The sequence below is a fragment of the Mustela erminea genome, chromosome 8, assembly GCF_009829155.1.
Source record: "Mustela erminea isolate mMusErm1 chromosome 8, mMusErm1.Pri, whole genome shotgun sequence".
Classification (NCBI taxonomy): Eukaryota; Metazoa; Chordata; class Mammalia; order Carnivora; family Mustelidae; genus Mustela; species Mustela erminea.
In genome coordinates this window covers 54,978,722-54,997,671 of record NC_045621.1, presented here as the reverse complement: position 1 = coordinate 54,997,671, position 18,950 = coordinate 54,978,722, and the positions used below count along the sequence as shown (strand labels likewise).

The 18,950-nt window shown below is 40.7% G+C and overlaps 1 protein-coding gene across 1 annotated transcript in view; it reads left to right on the top strand.

Moving 5' to 3' along the window:
• Positions 1 to 18,950, top strand: part of CCDC148 (coiled-coil domain containing 148) — a 268,591-nt gene that overhangs the window by 224,186 nt on the left and 25,455 nt on the right. The window contains exons 13-15 of the mRNA XM_032355649.1: positions 7,418 to 7,535; positions 9,939 to 10,079; positions 14,272 to 14,441. Of these exons, the coding sequence (XP_032211540.1) occupies positions 7,418 to 7,535; positions 9,939 to 10,079; positions 14,272 to 14,418 (406 nt within the window). The 3' untranslated portion in view covers positions 14,419 to 14,441. The remainder of the gene's footprint in view (positions 1 to 7,417; positions 7,536 to 9,938; positions 10,080 to 14,271; positions 14,442 to 18,950) is intronic.

Below are 18,950 nucleotides of genomic sequence, written 5' to 3'. Positions count from 1 at the left end.
AAAAAGAAAAGAAAAGAAAAAGAAAAAGAAAGAAAGAAAGGAAAAGAAAAAAAATTTCTTTCTGCACTACTATGGGGAAAGAGCTAATATGATATTTGCGACATTCTTTCAGTAACCCTCTCCCTACATCTTATCGTGTATTCAACTCTGGATTCCTAGGCTTCAGTCCTTGTTTCACTGCTGTTTATAAGACCGTACTTCTAACTCAAGTGAAGTCAGTCAGCGAGGTTGAAATTGATCACAGCAACCAGGAAAACGTACTTCACTATCTTTTGTGGGTTTTCACTCCATTGTGAGAAATATCCACCCTTTTGGAGCTACAAGAGTTATTTCCAAAGGAAGTGGCTCATACCTCCCCTTTTTTCCCCCCCTAGAATTTATTTATTTATATGATAGAGAGAGAGAGAGAGAGAGTGCACGAGCATGAAAGGGGAGAAGGACAGAGGGAGAAGCAAACTCTCCAGGGAGCTGGGAGCCCAGTGCGGGACTCGATCCTGGGATTCCAGGACCATGACTTGAGCCAAAGGCAGTTGCTCAACCAACTGAGACACCCAGGTGCCCCATCATACCTCCTTTTTAAGGCTCAAATGCTTTCAAGTGTTTTCTTCCTTCTTTGATTTTACTGAGTGTACCCTTTAAGTATCTCCAGTAGCCTGATGTTTTCAACTGTCATAGGATAACCAGCGCTTTGTCCACTGGGGAGAAAGGAATTGGCTCAGTAGTAGCTGATCTCTCAACTGCTCGTCACTGACACTGGCCCAAGGCTAAGAGGGCCACTGTGGTTGGGGAAATCTGTCATTTGTGTCTGTAGGGTCATGGAGGGGGAGGAGAAGTTGAAATATTCTGCTCTTGAAAGTCAGTAGCACCAAAGCAGGAATTTCTAGTTTGGATCAGTCCTGAAGCATATAACTGTGCTATTTGGCACATGCAAACCGAAATCAGCCCTGTCTGGGTAGTAAGCCGTACCTGGTTTGGTCTTGATAACAATAGTCATGCAGAATCTCTATAATCTGAATATTTATACTCTAATTCTCAAAATGTAGTCCTCAGGCCACCAAAATCAGTGTCACCTGGAAATGTCTTATAAATGTAAAATTTCAGACCCCACATCATTACTACTGAATCAGAAATTCTGAGGGTGGTATGGTGGTCTAGGCTTTAACAAGCCCTCCAAGTGATTCTGATAGCTCAAGTTAGGGAACCAACGGGCCAAGGGGTGTAGCTCTCAGGACTGACTGTACACTAGAATCATCTGGGGGAAACTTTTTATAAAATACTGATGCCTGAGCCCCACCAACATAACACCAGATTCTGATGTAATTAATTTGGCTTAGGACTTGGCATCAGAACTTTTTATAAGTTTCAGTGGTTCTAATGACTGTCATAGTTGAAGACAATCACTCTATAGCAATATAAGAAGGGGCTAATTTAAGACTTTGTGATAAATAATTTATTAAGAACAATCTTATATATTTTATTAGAATGTTAATTTAGGCCTGCTTATTCAAAAAAAAAAAAAAAACAACACACAAATACTCTAAGACTTGAGAGGGCAGGGATCTTTTTGGCCGAGTTTTAATTTTTCCCTGTTGTATCCTAGATCTGGGGACAGGGTTTGGTACGTAGTAGGTGCTCAAATAACCATATGTTGACTAACTGAATCAATCAGTTAAAGAATAGAGTTCCAATGACAACTTGTCTTTACATCTCACAAAGGAACCAGTAAGTGCTCTGAGCTGGAAGAATAGTCTCTGTTTGGGGCTGGCGTAGGATCATCTCTTGGGTCTGTGAATCCTCTTTGTTCTTTCCCCATGCCTCTCTGTACCAGGATGTCACTTCTCCATATCACGATTCACATTCTATTGGCAGAAATTGGTCTCTGCTTATGCCCCTAGACAGAATGCCCAGGCTGGAATCTCATTGTCCATATCATTAGAAGCAACCAGGGGCATCCAATGAGCAACTAGTTATGTTATTTTCCTTCTCTTCTCTGGGCTGGCTTCTGCTTCTCTCTCAACCCTTCCCTGCCACCATCTACCTCTTGACAGATGATGCCACCTGGCCTGCCTGTGTTTCGATCCATGGATTCTTCCCTGTTGGGGTACCCTATGGCTAAGAGAAGAGTTTGTCTCCACTTGGTGGGCAGAATGACTTTCTGAGTGGGTCTGAGCCAAAAATGGCTTTCCCAACAGGCAGGAAGAGGTTCAGCATGCTGTTGCTCCAGGGCCTCTGCAAGCAGCACCCCGGCAGGTGTCTGTGTAAAGGGTTCTTGTTCAATAGTGAGTGAGCCACGTGACCTCAACACTAAGCAAGTTTGCACATAAACTGCCTTCAATTCAGTAGGGCAAATTACTTCCCTGAAAAAATTTCAGGGGATATTCAATACTGGTTCCAGTACCCTGATTAAGACGTGCCTTAAGGTTTTATTTACAGCCCAAACTTTTATCTTTTTTTATTGTAGATCCTGCCACTATAGCCTACCAACCCCCTTGGTCGCTATAGGTTTGTTTAGACTGAAGTCACCTGGGCTCCAGACAGGAGGGAGGTCAAGATTTAGTATGTAATATTTTGCCCAGTTTTCACTGAAGTTTTACTGAAGTAAAGGGATGCTGCTACTAAGGTTCAAGGTGTTTACAAGCCATTTGCATTTGTCCATTCAACTGTTCAAGAGCAGTACACACATACAGAGTCTCCTAACCTACCTCGGCTCTCCCTTTCTACATGAAAGCTTCCTGTCCCTTCAACTACTCAGGCCTGGAGGCTTAAAGAAAATCCTTCCCAGATTATTGTTAATGCTGGGCCTGATTCTGTAGCAGCTGTTGCTTTTGAACAATAGGATGCCTCTCCTCCTTGACAAGAAGCTGAAAATGCCCATTTTGCTACACTTCCAACCTCTGCAGACGCAGAGAGCATAAAACGGACTGAGGGATGGACTCAAGACTCCTGTTCGGGAATTCTGTGCACAACTTAAAAACTATTGAGTTTAGCCACTTCCTGACATTGACTTTCATAGCAACAGTTTAATTTGGAGAAAATCTGCCACCTCAAATAGCTAAAGGTATTTATGTGGAAAATTTTCCAAATGATTGACTTTACTGTGTTGCTATTTTCTTTCCCCATGAATATGTGAGTATTTGGCGTCCTCCCTCAAGTTTTTCTGCATCACTTCTCTTTAGGCAAAGAAAAGTTTCTATCCAGACTGGGAGAAGAAAGTGGCACCAAGAGTTTCCCCCTTTAAAGGAAATTATTATTTGAGTTTAAACCATAGCATCTGTATAAATGAAGAATTTCGGACCATAGCATCTGTATAAATGAAGAATTTTGGTGTGTTGCCTGTATGCTTAAGTTTTCCATGGCAAATCCTCAAGGTGTCCAGAGTAATCTTGATCATCACTTCGGAGGCAACACAGGTGTGATGGGTTGCGAGCTCCCAGCAGCAACCCCCCCTCTCCTCTCCACGGCAGCACCAGTCTTGCTGAAGGGGTTGTCTCTAGACCCTCACCCACCTCCACCTCATGGGCTCCGCTAATTCTTCAGCCACCTCTCTTCTGAACTCTCTTTCCAAGATCACCAATAACTCCCTCCTATTCTGTCCAGCGACCATTTGGTGTTACATCAGAACTTGCTGTATCATTTGACAGTGTTAATGTTACTTTCCTTCACTGCTTTGGCACCATTTCTCCCATTCTCCTAGACAGTTTCCTCCTCTGTCCCTTTCTTAAATGTTTCCTTGGCAATCACTCCTAGACCTACTTTTCTTATTGCCTCACACTCTCTTCCTGATTGATACCATCTGCATCATTGCTTGGATTCCATGCTGTTGATTAAGATCCCCCATCTCCATCTTCAGCCCAGATCTGTGAAGGCTGGTCCTTGTTCCAACTGAACCTATTTTCCTTCTTTTCCCTGTTTTTCTAAGTTCCCAGATGTACTGAGGGACACTGTTGCTCATTGTGCAAGAAAGAAAGGTTAACTCCTTTCTCTCTATATCTCTTCTGCTATCCCATGAACTAAACATTCCAATTTATTCTATTTCCTACATAAATTTTAAGTCTGTGTCTTCTTCAGTATCTCCTCAATATCTACCTCCTTCCATTCCCTAGGATAGGAAAACATCAGCTTGCCTGTGGATACCTCTCTCTAGTCTTGGCTCTTTACAATCCATGTCCATATTACAGGAGAGGTTTTTTTGATCATCCTATTTCCCTAATCAAGGCCCTCATGCTTGCAAAGCCCGCATCTGGCCTCTTCTGCCCCTCCAGCCTCGGCTCTTGGCACTCTGCACTTTGCATCGTTCGCTTTTGGTCATCCTTTGGGGCCTTCATATGTTGTTTTTCCCTGCCTAGAACATTCTGTTCTCTCCCCTTCTGCTCCTTTTTCAGGTCTGAAACTCGGAGAACTTCCTCTTGGGTCTCCCTTGAATGCCCCCACTCTGCCAAGGTGCCTCTCCCAAGGCCTATGACACATGGCTTCTCCAGAACTACCCCCCCTCCCCGCCCCTTATCAAAATGGCCTGGGTCTTTGTATCCTCACTATGTTGTCAGTTCTGTGAGGACAGAGCATGCCTCCCATGTTGAAATTGTATCTCCAGCACCTGGCACAGTGGCCGAGGCAGAACAGGTGCTCGGTAAACGTTTGTTGAATAAGTGAGTGAGCCTCAGAGTAACCCGTGAGCCAGGCCTCTTCAGACACAAGTCCAAATGCCTGATTCTCGTTTGCAACCTCTTCCTCACTAGTCAAGCTCCCTTCACTGGAACAACTATTACTTTTTCACAGCAGACAAAACTCTGATGCAGACAAAGCAACCTATATATCCCAGAGGAAGAGAAACTTTTCAAAGGTTCTGAGGATTAGCATATGGTAATTATCAAATCCCAGGGTATCTTTTAATTGAACCTTCACAGTAGTTCCCTTAACTTGTACTCAGTACATAAATTGAGTAGAACCTCATTAGGGAGGTTGTATCATGCCTTTAGTGAAAATGGGGAGAATGAGCAAGAGCTTCCCGTGATGTGGAGGCCTCCCATGATGTGGAGAAAGGGAGCAATGTGGTTTGTGCTCCTTTAATCTGTGTATCTGACCACCGACTCCTGATATGGGGATGAGGAGGACAGCCATGGCCGTCAGAGGAGTTTAGGATCGGCCTTCTAAATCCCACTGTGGGTTTTGTACTCTGCAAGTGTCTACTGCATGCTTCCCTCCTCTCCTCTCCTGTGCTGCGACTGCTTTAATGTCAGCCTCAGGAGCAGCCTGATTTTAAAGACTTTTTCCTCCCCAGGAACAAATCTTCCTGAAGGAACCAAGGGACTTCCAGGCTCAGCCTGCCAGTACTTCCCTGGGCTTCTCTTTCATTCGCTCACCCAGCTCAAATGACGCAGCTTCAGATGCCTTACTCTGTTCTAGCCGCCTTGATCTCTTCCTTTCAAAGGACTGTGACCAGTAAGGCAAGCACAGTGCCCAGGGGGCAAAACTTAAAAGTCACCTACTCTCAGGGACGCCTGGGTGGCTTGGTGGGTTGGGCTCGGCCTTCGGCTCAGGTCATGATCTCAGGATGCTGGGATCGAGCTCAGCATCGTGCTCTCTGCTCAGTGGGGAGCCTGCTTCCTCCTCTCTCTCTCTGCCTGTCTCTGCCTACTTGTGATTTCTGTCAAGTAAAATAAATAAAATCTTAAAAAAAAAAAATTACCTACTCTCAGATGCCAACCCAATGTTTTGTTTTTTTGTTTTTTTTTTTAAGATTTTATTTATTTATTTGACAGAGATCACAAGTAGGCAGAGAAGCAGGCAGAGACAGAGAGAGGGGGAATCACCCTTGTCCTGGCACCGTCTGCCAGGAAGGCCAGCCTGCCCTCCACTACCATGTCTCTCCAAATGCTAATCCTTGAGACCCAGCTCAGATACTGCCTCCCCCTGAAGCTCTTACTGAAACCTCCCAGTCCTTCCCACAACCTTGCAAATCCCAGTGGACCTTTTTTATACCTCTCTGAAGGCACTACATACCTTGACTGCTTCTTAGGCCTTTTTGTCTCTATATTAAACTACAAGTGTCTAAGAGCTGTCTTTTTCTCAATGTGCTTATAATATCTAGCACAGGGGAAGCACGCAGCAGGTATTCGTGTCAGTGAGGGGAGTGGAACAATCAAGGGGAGAAGAGAGAAGAGCATACTGGCTAATAGCAGGGGGTGGGAGGGTCAGGGTCAGCGGGAGGTCTAGGGCCAGTCTGCCTGGGTTGGATCTCTGGATCTGCCACTTGCTGGGTGTGAGAACATGGGCAAGTTACATCACCAGTCTACCTCCATTTCTTTGTCTTTAAAAACTGGATCAACACTGGTAGCCCAACATCAGGTTGTGGTGAAGTCTGAGCTAAAACATAGAAAGCACTTAGCAACAGAGTTGATGCGTTGTGAACAGCTACCTCAGTAAACCTCAAGATCCAGAATTAAATAGGTCTAGTGAGGGTTCATCTGTGGAAAATGCAGGTATACACGCTAAAGGCAAAGCACATTTGTGACCGATGTCTTAAAGTTAAATCTAAACTATCAATAATGGAAGACAGAGGCAATGACCTCATACTCCCTTGAGAACCCAAGTGTCTACTTTTTTAGAAAAGACAAATCTCATTCCTAAAATTCAATAGAAGAGTGGCTTGGGCAAGAAGATGGGAAGGAGGCTGTCTAAAAAAGGCAGCAAAAGAGGGTTAAATGAGCTTGGAGCTATTGAAATGTTCTCTGGGTTAGTATCTGCTGATTTTAAGGAGAATAGAAACAATGCTAAGGGAAAAATTATGTTTTTGCTGCCATCTACAGTCAAAATGCAATTTTTAGACTTAACACACACACACACACACACACACGCACGCACACATATACACATCCAAAAAGGGCATTCTTGACCGAATGAGTGACAATATAGACAAGTCTGGTTTAAGTTCCAGTAATTTGGCATATTATTACATCATTTTATTTACTATTCTTTCTAAAAGTATGATGTTTAACTAGGAACACAGCCTTTTTAACATCTCAAACTGTGCTAGAACTGCTCTTCAGAAAAAAGCTGGAATAATCACTCAGGAGTGAGACTGTCGTCTGCTGGGTCAGATTAGCTGCAGCTGTGGCAAGCGAGGGACAGTTTGAGAGTCAATACAATGATTTCAGCGATGAAAGAGATGGATTGGATTTTACCCTACGTTTTCCTAGCCTCTGATCTGCAGTTCTCTGGTTCTTAGAATTGCTGTAGCCTGCATTTTATACCAGTATATTTGATTGTGTGGCTGTGAGAAATCAACCAGAAGCAAGTAAAGAACAAATTCTGGCCATGATGTCACCTCAGACATGCCTCCTGCCCCTATGCTCCTATCCATATAATTTCTACAATTATCATAATATTTTCCTAATGTCCTTCTGCCTTATTTTTAAAGGGTTAAATATAGACAAGAATTACTGGAAAAGCGTTTGATGGAGAAAAAAGAAGTGGCCCTTCGAGACGCTCATGAAGAAGAGGAGAGAGAGAGACGTCTAGAAGCCCTTAGGAAACAGGTGTTTTTAATTTGGAAATTTTCATGGGTGGTTTCTGAGTGTCCTTCATAACATTATTAGTAGGCTTAGATCACAAACTCTGTGATATAAAATGTAACTTTTCCAAATTGGGACACTGGTCTTCACTCCTGGGAGCAATTAGGTTTATGTTGAACGATTTCCAGTTTCTTAGTGTATTAAAATAACTTTATCAGCATCTTTCAAAAAGCTCTCCTAAGATTTAAATGCATCCATATTACCTGTAGTTTAATAGCTGAAGAGTGTCCATTTACAGAAGGGAAACTCTATATCTACCAGAAGGATTTTATGCTCTCAAAAAACCTGGGGGAGCTAGAGCAAGGTAATCCTCTTTGGGGTAGGAACCTCTGTTTAGAAATACCCTATAGTTAGCAAACATGCGAAAAACCACTTTTTAAAACTGTTCTGAGCTAATTAAAGCCTCCCATTGCTTTGCCTATTGAAAATAGGCAAAAGTTTTTAAAGTAGAGAGGAGATGGCAAAAGCAGGAATTTGAGAATTTGAGGAATGTGATAAAATAGTTTTACTTGGTAATTTTTCAGAGGTTTTGATTTGAAAATAATTAGCTCAAATCATAAGCTCCAAAGTCCATTGACACCATTTCCTGGCTGAGAGGAAATGACTCTCTCATTTGCCTTCCATGGGTGGAGGAAACATGGAATCTTGAATAAGAACTTGGCCTCCAGTGTCCTTCAAACCTGGTACAACCTGGCTCGGTTCTTATCGGCAGAGGAAACTTGGATTTTTTACCTAACTTCCCTAAGCTTCCTTTCCTCCTCTGAAAGATGGGACTAATGATAGTACCTGCCCCATAGGTTTGCAGTAATGTGTGTTCATATTTTCTTTTAAAGTTTTTATTTATTTATTTGTCACATAGAGAGAGATCACAAGCAGGCAGAGAGGCAGGCAGAGAGAGGGGGGGAAGCAGGCTCCCTGCTGAGCAGAGAGCCCAATGCAGGACTCGATCCCAGGACCCTGAGATCATGACCTGAGCTGAAGGCAGAGGCTTAACCCACTGAGGTACCCAGGTGCCCAATGTGTGTTCATATTTTAAAATTAATACTAAGTATAAAGCCCTCTTCTAAATGTTCTTAGGTTTTATCTCAATCTCTATAGCAACCCCATGCTATTTTATAGCAATATTCCTGTTTTATAGAAGAGGAAACTGAGGAGGCATAGGTTCCCCAAAGTCACACAGCTAGTAACTGTCAGACTGGATTCAAACTGAGGAGGTCTAGTTAAATGGCATAGTTTAGGGGAAGTGTTAATGCATACAACTATTATATCCTCTTCCTTGATAAAATAGTTGACAGAAATAAATTCAAAGCATAGGAACCTAAGACCTGTCATCCTAGATTCAACAAACGTTAAATTACTCTATCATTAGCAAATAATTACATTCCTGGGGACAAAACTTTAATGTCACTATTTCTAAACACATTCTTGTTCACAATATAACTTGGATAACTACGGAGTCCATATAATTAGAATTCTTCCCATCTGTGAACTCTTTGAAAGAGGAAATATTCGTGCCCATTACCTGTAATCAGTGTTTAGAACTATAGTATAAGACATTTTGGCTAGGAAACCTATAATAATTAAAGTACGTTCAACTCAGTTATGTCATTACGGTTTCTAAATGGCATTAAAAATGCCATTTTCTTAATGCTAATTCTTGACTTTAGGAATTAACAGGCAGGTGTTACTAATGGTGCATATAATTTACAAAATTAGTGGCTTCTTTTCATTAGGATACAGGTTTGAATGATTTCAATTATCATAAAGGACAAGGGCATTTATGTTAAAATGACTGTACAGTTTTTCAGTAGAAGGGAAAACAATGGTTTACAACAATCCTTGGAACTCTAGTTACTTACACAATGGCATTCACCCATCTTGCCCAATGATGCCAACACAACTCAACTTAACCCATTAACAATATATTCTAGATTGAGCTTGATCAGATTAAACTTCCTAGAAAGCTTCATGGGGTTGTTACCATGGCCATATGTTGCTAGTGGTTAAAAGTCAATGTTTTTTACTTTTGGTTACTTCTAGGATAGTTCAATATGTAGGTTTTCTAGGCTTGATTTCCTCTTAGTACCAGAAATATAAATTTTTATCTAAATTTAATCATAACTGTAATTATTCAATCCGTAGCAAACAATATATATCATGGCCTTTTAATATATTTTGTTTTTAAACCATTAACTCCTTCATGGATTTCTAGGACTGGCCTGGTTTAATATTCTGTCTGCCCTTCCTTCTTAGGTTTTATCTTCCTTAAAGTTAGGAAATTTTATTAGACATTAAACATTAATAGTGTTCCCCAGAAGTAGTTAGCTTGTATCTTAATCCAAGTAGTTGTGCTTTTTCTTCTTTTAGGTTGCTATTGTCGCTCAGTTTGATCCCGTTAGAATGATGTCAGATACAATGGCATCGAAAGCAAGGATGGGTATTGGAATTGAAGAAGAATTTATTCTTCAAAAGCCACTCTTTACATTGAATACATACAATGAATACCAGGTAATTATGGGAATTAGCATGATTGATGCAAAAGCCATGATGATAAGATTTATGGAAGTGTGCGTTTTGGGTTTCAGATTATTTTCAATATTTACATTTGAATGCCACATGGATTAACATAATTTTTACTGCTAAATGATAGCACACAATCACTGCCCAATTCATAATGTTATAAAATAGTTGATAGGTGACCGTGGAATAGTTTATCTGAACATATGAATCTGTCACTGAAAATTATTTTTTATTTTTTAAAAGATTTTATTTATTTGTCAGAGAGAGAGAGAGAGTACAGGCAGGCAGAGTAGCAGGTAGCGGCAGAGGGAGAAGCAGGCTCCCCACGGAGCAAGGAGCCTGATGTGGGTCTCCATCCCAGGACCCTGGGACACGACCTGAGCTGAAGGCAGCCACTTAACCCACTGAGCCACGCAGGCATCCCGAAAATTATTTTTTAAATTTACATTTTTATGTTAAAAATTATTTTTAAAACTTGTAAACGTTAAAGTTGTGTTAATACTGTATTTTGTTTAAATGTTTCTCTATCATTTGGAATTTGTTTAAAATCATAATATAAGTCCTATTAAAGTAACAACTGATGATACTGATAGGATAAAGCAGAGGGGAGCTTTCAGAAATTAAAATGAAGATAATACATCAGAGCTAGTGATAAAAGAAATCATTTTCTGTGGAAAAATATTAAGGTGTATTTAACTATTTCCAGGAACTTCTGACTCCTTTTAGTCTGTTACTGAGAAAGGATCATAAAAAGTCTTTTGGGGGGCACCTGGGTGGCTCAGTGGGTTAAAGCCTCTGCCTTCAGCTTAGGTCATGATCCCAGGGTCCTGGGATCAAGCCCCGCATCCGTCTCTCTGCTCAGCGGGGAGCCTGCTTCCTCATCTCTCTGCCTGCCTCTCTGCCTCCATGTGGTCTCTGTTAAATAAATAAATAGATAGATAGATAGATAGATAGATAGATAGATTTTTTTGGAAAAAAGTCTTTTTGGATGGATGGATGGAAAGCAGGAGGGAAGACCGATGAATGATTGGATATCACTGAAATTAACGGAGAAAGTAGTTCCCCCTAGTTTATTAATTTTATAAACCTAAAGAGCACAGCTCAATATTTAATTATTTAAAAAGTAAGAAACTGCATCCATTCACCCACTGACAAATAAATTGAGTGTGCCTCTTTGTGGACAATTCATTTATTAATTGGACAAATATTTATGGAACATACAGTGTCTCTGGCATTGTGGAGTTGCCAGGTCTGCATTCCAAACAGTATGGACTTGTTCTCTTGGAGGAAGTGAGCAGGGTAGCTGGGTTGGGAGGAAAAGTAGCCTGTGTGGCAGTAATGCCCCTGGGTGAGACTACCGCCGTGGTGGAGGTCTAAGGGCTGCAGTGGTAAGCAGAAGGGAACCCATGGAAACGTGACTAGGGGAGTCAGAGTGTCAAAGAAGAAACTAATCTACATCTTAGGTGAGGATTCTTAGCAGCAGTAACAAAATTTACTCTAGGTGATTTAACCTAAAAACAAACAAACAAAAATAGGTTGGGAGGAGGGGTAGGGTAGAAAGAAAGGGACTCATTATAAGGATGTAAGTTTGTCTGCAGAAGCCAAAGCAGGGAGGGCAGCCAGGGTTGGCAGAGAATTGGTCAGAAACTGGAAAACTTTCAGGTACCTAAGCTGAGGCAATTAAGGGTTTCACCAAGCAGAGGAGGGCAGAAAGGGGCCCTTATTGGCGTGTCTTCATTGTAAAGTAAGCGGCAAGCGTGGGTGCTGGGAGATGAGATTGGAAACCTAGATTACGGTCAGGATGAAAAGTACAGAAGCTCTAGTTTGCTAAGACATTATCTTGTGAGCACAGGCGAGACTCAGAAGCAGCTGAATTATATAATCAGATATGTGTTAGCAACATGTCCTGGATAGAAAGTTGGTGGGTTTGGGGGTCAGAGCCTTTTCAGATGGCAGAGGCCTCATCAACACGGGACAGAGGGGCATGAATGGCTTTGTCTAAGAGGAGGGAGTAATGATACCAAGCTAGGCAGCAAGTGATACTGAGAAGAGCCTGCATTTTGGATTCAAATCCACATCCGCTATTTACTGGCTATGTGAACTTGTGTAAGCTATTAACATCTTTATGTCTTGTTTACTTCATCTGTAAAATAATAATTTGTAAGGTTCTTATGAGGATTAGGATAATAAATGTCAATTGCCTAGGATATTGCTTGGCACCTAGAAGTAATTCAGTAAATTATAATCATTAGTTGTGGCTGCCATTAACCATATAAGAATACAGAAGTAAAAACAGACTTAGGGAGAAAGAGAATGTGTTTTGTTCCTGTCATGTCTATGGTGAAGATGTCTAGAACATATTTAAAAGAAACTGATTGGCTGCTTCTGGGGAGGTGAATTGGGGAAATGAAGGTCAGTTTTTGAGAGAGATCTCTGTTTCACTTCATCTATTTTAAAAATAGAATAATGAGACTTTTAAACCTCAGACACCAGAAGCTGAGAAGACAGGTGAATCCAGGAGATAATTAGGGAGCACACAGGTGGAGCCTGAATCCTTAGACGCGGATGAGGGGGACCACGTAGACTGTATCCAGAAGAGACGCTGGGTAGAAGGATCAACTATGTTGCTTCTCAGACACAAAATCTCTGTATTTTTGACTTGCATGCACCATTGTCTCTCATTTCCATCCCTCTTTAGTTGCTAGAATCTCTTGATTCTTCCCTTCATCGTGTTTTCAACAGTTCTTTCTTCCTTGCTGCCAGCCAAGTTTAGGCACTTATTACTTATGGGTAGACCACTGTAGTAGACTGCTACTCCATTGTTCTACCCAAACCGCCCTGGTCCCAAATTGACCTATTTCACCTCTAAATTTGCATGTGCCTTCCTTTCCTGCTCTGTTCCTCCCTACTCTGCTTTGTAGAATAATTGGGTGGACATCACAGTTAGCTCAAGTGCTGTTGCTTACCTGAGGTCATCCTAGTCTCACCTGCATGGGGAAATGCACCTTTCTTCTATTCTTAGAACATCAGTCACATGGGCCACGCGAGTTGTAGTTATCTGTATACATTCTTATTACCCCTGTTAGCTTAAGAGCTTCTTCAAGGAGGGGCTGCTTTCAACAGCTTATTATCCCATCCTCTAGGGGAACTTCAAGTCCATGTAAAATGCCTCATTAGCTAAAATCCATATGTGGCTACCTTATCATAGCAAGCAGTGTCTGTTGACATTTAATATTCATAGAAGAAGGGGAAGAGGAAAAAGGCCCAATCAGCTATAAATGAAAATAGAAATCGAGCTACTCATATTTCAATTCCCACTTAGAATCACATTGGTGGAAACATTTTCTAATCTTGCTTGAAATAGAAATCCAGCCTTGGAAGGAGAGTTTGATTGATTTTGTTGTTGTTGTTTTTAAAGTAGGGGCCATGTGTTTAAACATAATTTACATATTGATGAATGATGGAGAAATTGATGTTTAAAGACCAGTGTGTATAAGGTTGTGGTTTAGACTTATTTTAAATGATGATTGTCTTTATTTTCTAATTCTAGCTATCAATAATGAATCAGTGAATAGTACTGAAAGTAAGCTTTTTTCACCCCATTTTTAAATAATTTCAATATGTTATTTTTTTTTTTTACTAACTTAGCATGATATTCCCTATACTTTATGTTGGAAACCAGGGATACACTAGAAAATAATCATACTAAGAAGATTTAGACATTTCCTTTTCTTCTCTTTTTCTTTCTTTCTTTTTTTTTTAAATTTAATTTATGTGTGTTACTTTTCTTTTTTAAAAAGATTTATTTACTTATTTTAGAGAGAGAGAGAGAGAGCATGAATGAGCCCAAGCAGGGAGAGGGACAGAGGTAAAGGCAGAGGGAGAGAGAGAATCCACAAGCAGACTCCCCAACTTGGGGCTCTATCCCAAGACCCTGAGATCATGACCTGAGCCAAAATCAAGAGTTGGCCACTTAACCAACCAAACAACTCAGGTGCCCCTGGACATTTCCAGTAAAAAACAAACAAAACCCAACAGAATATAGTCACTGTATATACCAAGTTTATAGTCATCTACCCAGAAAAAAAGTTAAACAGCTTGAGGAAATATGAAACAAAATAATAAAATGTAATTTAGTTCAATGAATTGCTACTTATTTAAATGTATTTTATTTCTACAGATAATTTCTGACCCTAGACTCCGTTTTGAGTTAGCGCTTCGAGAAGCTGGACTTCATAAAACATTTTATGCCAAAGAGATCTTACCAAAAATCAGTCCTCAAAAACCTCCAAGAAAGGACATGGAGTCTACTGTATTTAAAATATAGTTCATCTGCAAATCCTATTATATGTAAGCAAGATTTTTCTTTGAAAACATTTATATGGATAACAATTACTACTTTGTAAAATTTTTAAATATCAGACATAGAAATCAAAGTATTAATTAAAACAACTTTGTCTTTTATGACTCTCAGAATTTCATGCACTATTTCCCATATCTTTATTATGTCTAATAGTACTAAATTCAACAAGACTATGAAACATAATTATGACACATATGATACATGTTTTATCATTTAGTAAATTGCATATTGAAGATTGCATTATCCCATGAAAAAAGCTCAAAATAACCATTTGCAAGAATTATAATTTATGTTGCTACTACCTGCTAAAGTTTATTTCTGCTTGTTATTTCAGAATTTGACTTTTTAATTATGGAAGCTCCATTATCATTAATACTTCTATTATTTCTAGATTATTATAAAAGGAGACTCAACCTTTCTCTAAATTTAGAAACCAATTTGGTATACCATGTTTACTGCAAACCAATCATCCAAACAATTTCATTTTGCAAATTAGCCTGTAAAAATAAGTTAGAAATTAAAAACAGCATTTCAAGCATGGGAATATCTGTTTTGGCTTGGGAAAAAAATGTATTTGTGTGGTTGTTTAGAAGGAGTATTTTAAAATTTGTAATTTAAATGCTATAAAAATTCCAAATTATCTATGTAAGATCTAGGTAGTATTATAGATAAGGAGCATTTTTTAAAGAAGATTTATTTTTTTTTAAAGATTTTTATTTATTTATTTGACAGAGAGAAATAACAAGTAGATGGAGAGGCAGGCAGAGAGAGAGAGAGAGGGAAGCAGGCTCTCTGCTGAGCAGAGAGCCCGATGCGGGACTCGATCCCAGGACTCTGAGATCATGACCTGAGCCGAAGGCAGCGGCTTAACCCACTGAGCCACCCAGGCGCCCAGAAGATTTATTTATTTTTAAAGAGAGAATATCAAGCAGACTCTCCATTGAGAACAGAGCCCACTGCAAGGCTTGATCCCACAGCCCTCAGATCATAATATGAGCCTAAATCAAGAGATTATGCTGAGTGAAATAAGTCAAGCAGAGAGAGTCAATTTTCATATGGTTTCACTTACTTGTGGAGCATAAGGAATAACACAAAAGACATTGGGAGATGGAGAGGAGAAATGAGTTGGAGGAAATTGGAGGAGGAGACAAACCATGGGAGACTGTAGACTCTGAGAAACAAACTGAGGGTTTTGGAGGTGGGGGTTGGGTGAACCTGGTGGTGGGTACTAAGGAGGGCACGTATTGCATGGAGCACTGGGTATGGTGCATAAACAATGAATTTTGGAACACTGAAATAAAATAAAATTTAAAAAGAATAATGTAAAATATCATTAATAACTGTAAATGCTTCCATGTCAGAATTAAAATATTTTGGATACACTGGGTTAAATGAAAGTATTAAAATTAAAAAAAAAAAGAAAAAAAAAAGAGTCAGCCAATCAACTGACTAAGCTGCCCAGGTGCTCTAGGTAGGAAACATTTCAAATAAAACTCAAGGATGGGGCGCCTGGGTGGCTCAGTTGGTTAAGCATCTGCCTTCAGCCTAGGTCATGATCTTGAGGTCCTTGAATTGAGACCCAGGTTGGGCTCCCTGCTCAGTGGGGAGTATGTTTCTCCCTCTCCCTCTGTTCCTCCTAACCCCTCCCCCACCTGTGCATTCTCTTTCTTTCTCTCTCAAATAAATAAAATCTTAAAAAAAACAAAAATAAAAACAAAACCTTAAGCATTTATTTCTCACTATTTAAAAAAAAATTGATTATTTAATCAGAATAGCAAGTTGGTGTTTTTGGAAGTTGCCATTATTACTGTTAGGAAGACTTCCTCCCCCACTTCATGCTCTTTTCCTCTCCATTGCAACTCCCTGCCATTTCCTAGGCGGGTTGCAGTTACTGGAATAACGTGAAAAAAGAGAAGGTCCAGTCTGACCAGTGGAATATTTGGCTTCGTGAGTATTCCAACATGAGGGGAATAAATAATGTAGCAAACCCAGCTCATTAGAATAAACCTTCACTGAAAAGTCTATTGGCAAAATCCCTTATCTCTATCCACAATTTATTACAATGCCCTCCCAGTTCAGCCTTTTGCATCATCACATCTCCTAGTAAGGAGAGGAAAAGCAATCCTTAACAAGACTCAGGGCTGTGAGCAATGGCAACTCTCTTGAGAATGTCTCCCACGGTCACAGTGTTCCTTCATGGGCCCTCAATTTACTTGACACAAAACTTCAGATCACAAGCCATGAAAGCCCTACTTTCTTTTTTTTTTCTTTTTTTTAAAAGATTTTATTTATTTGACCGACAGAGATCACAAGTAGGCAGAGAGGCAGGCAGAGATAGAGAGGAGGAAGCAGGCTCCCTGCCGAGCAGAGAGCCCGATGCGGGACTCGATCCCAGAACCCTGAGATCATGACCTGAGCCGAAGGCAGCGGCTTAACCCACTGAGCCACCCAGGTTCCCAAGCCCTACTTTCATGTCAGAGCACATCCTCTCTCTGTGGCAAGACATGTTGTGGTAATGTCTCTCTAGTGTTCCTTCCTAATCTGTAGGGATGTTTATTCTGCCTCTTAATCTGTTTTTTTTTTTTTTTTTCATGTTAACACAAAGATCTGATTCTTTTCTTTGTTCATTTATATTTAAAATTTGTTTTCCGGGCGCCTGGGTGGCTCAGTGGGTTAAGCCACTGCCTTCGGCTCAGGTCATGATCTCAGGGTCCTGGGATCGAGTCCCACATCGGGCTCTCTGCTCAGCAGGGAGCCTGCTTCCTCCTCTCTCTCTGCCTGCCTCTCTGTCTACTTGTGATCTCTCTCTGTCAAATAAATAAATAAAATCTTTAAAAACAATTTAAAATTTGTTTTCCTTAACTTCTAGAAATAACTGTAGCTCCAGATATCCTTCTAACTTCGCAGCTCTATAAGTTCTCTCCTTCGTTCTGTTTGTGTTGCTTACTTTCTGGAGCTATGTCTTCCCCTACTTTTAACTGGACCTGCTAATTCCTTGGACTTTGCCGCTCCTGTGGTGCTCAATTTGCATTCTCCTTGCAACATTTCCCATAGTGATGGAACTTTGTCCTAGAAGTAAGTTTTGGCTACTTAGTGTGGGACTTCATGGGACCCAGACCTGTCGCCCCTTCAGAGTTCACTGCAAGCTCTTTATGCTCATTCATTATTAGAGTATAAAACCCCTGTCAGTCTTCTGAAGTTTCCAGTGAGTACTTCTTGGCTCTTTGGGGTTCTCCGGTCTGTCTGATGTCCCTTGCTTCCCTCTGTCCTGAGCAGGTGTTGGTACAAGTCAGTGGTTACTCCTTACCCACTCATATTTTGTAGCATAAGGGAATTCCTTCTCACCTACTGTTGAAAGACTACTGTTTGGCTTTCTTGTGCTATTTTTGGTTTCTTTTTATAGGCTTCTTTGAGGAGATTAACAAATTATGCCACTTTTGCTGTCATCTTCCCAGAATCCCCCCAAACTGAATTCTTGATCCCAGTGACTTTTCTTGCACTAAACAAGCCCACCCCATCTCAGTAATGGCACCGCCATCCACCACAGATGCAAATGTGAAATCTGAGAGTCACTTGTGCTGCCCCCTCTTCCTCACTTGTAATATCTAATCTGTCAAGACCTCCTAACTTTTGGAGGCTATAATGGAGCCATTCTTTCAATGGAAAATGTGTGCCATGCCTTGTGGCTACCCAGCTACACCATTCCTACATTTGGGAATTGTCTCCCATTATGTACCCATCCCCAGAGTAGAAGCTAGCTACTCCATTTTCCTGGTTCTCATGGTATACAGTCAATGGCAATCCAATGCACCTATTTGAGATTTCATTATGAGAGAGCTATGTGAGATCCCAAGAATCCATTTTCTGGCAAGGCTAGCTATGGAAGCTTTCAAGCTTTGGGGGGTAAAAGTTGCATAACTGGTAGTATCTAGCAGTCCGGGTAGGTGATGCCCGTAGAGGTATGTGGGACTACCAGAGCAGCCATGGGTCTCCATGAAGCAGTTTCCTGGTAAGTGCTGAGCATCTTCTCAGTAGGATAACCTCAAATAGAGACTTTCTGGTCTTGAAGAAATACCTAGCACTCTTTAATAAATTGCTTTTCTATGTAAGCTAGCTGAAGTCGGTTTGCTACTGTGGTGGCAGGAATACACTGATCTTTCTTCAGTTCCTGTTATGCACCAAGCACACAGTCCAATGCTATCCACTGATGATGTGTCTTTGTAATCCGTCCTCTCAATTAACATCTCCCCTCTCTTCAGAAAGCAGGAAGAAGAAAACAGTTCAGCCTTTGTGTGTGTGTGTGTGTGTGTGTGTGTGACCTTAATTGCTGAGTACTGTTTTTCACAGAAGTGATTTTCACTCTAAGGATGGGCCAACTAGAAATTACTTTCTCCCTCCTCAAAGAGTTCAGCCCATTTCCCCATATCCAGAGTCCCATATGGCATTTTAAAAAAGCACAAAGAGGCTGAAGCTTCCTATATCTGGCATATATTTGC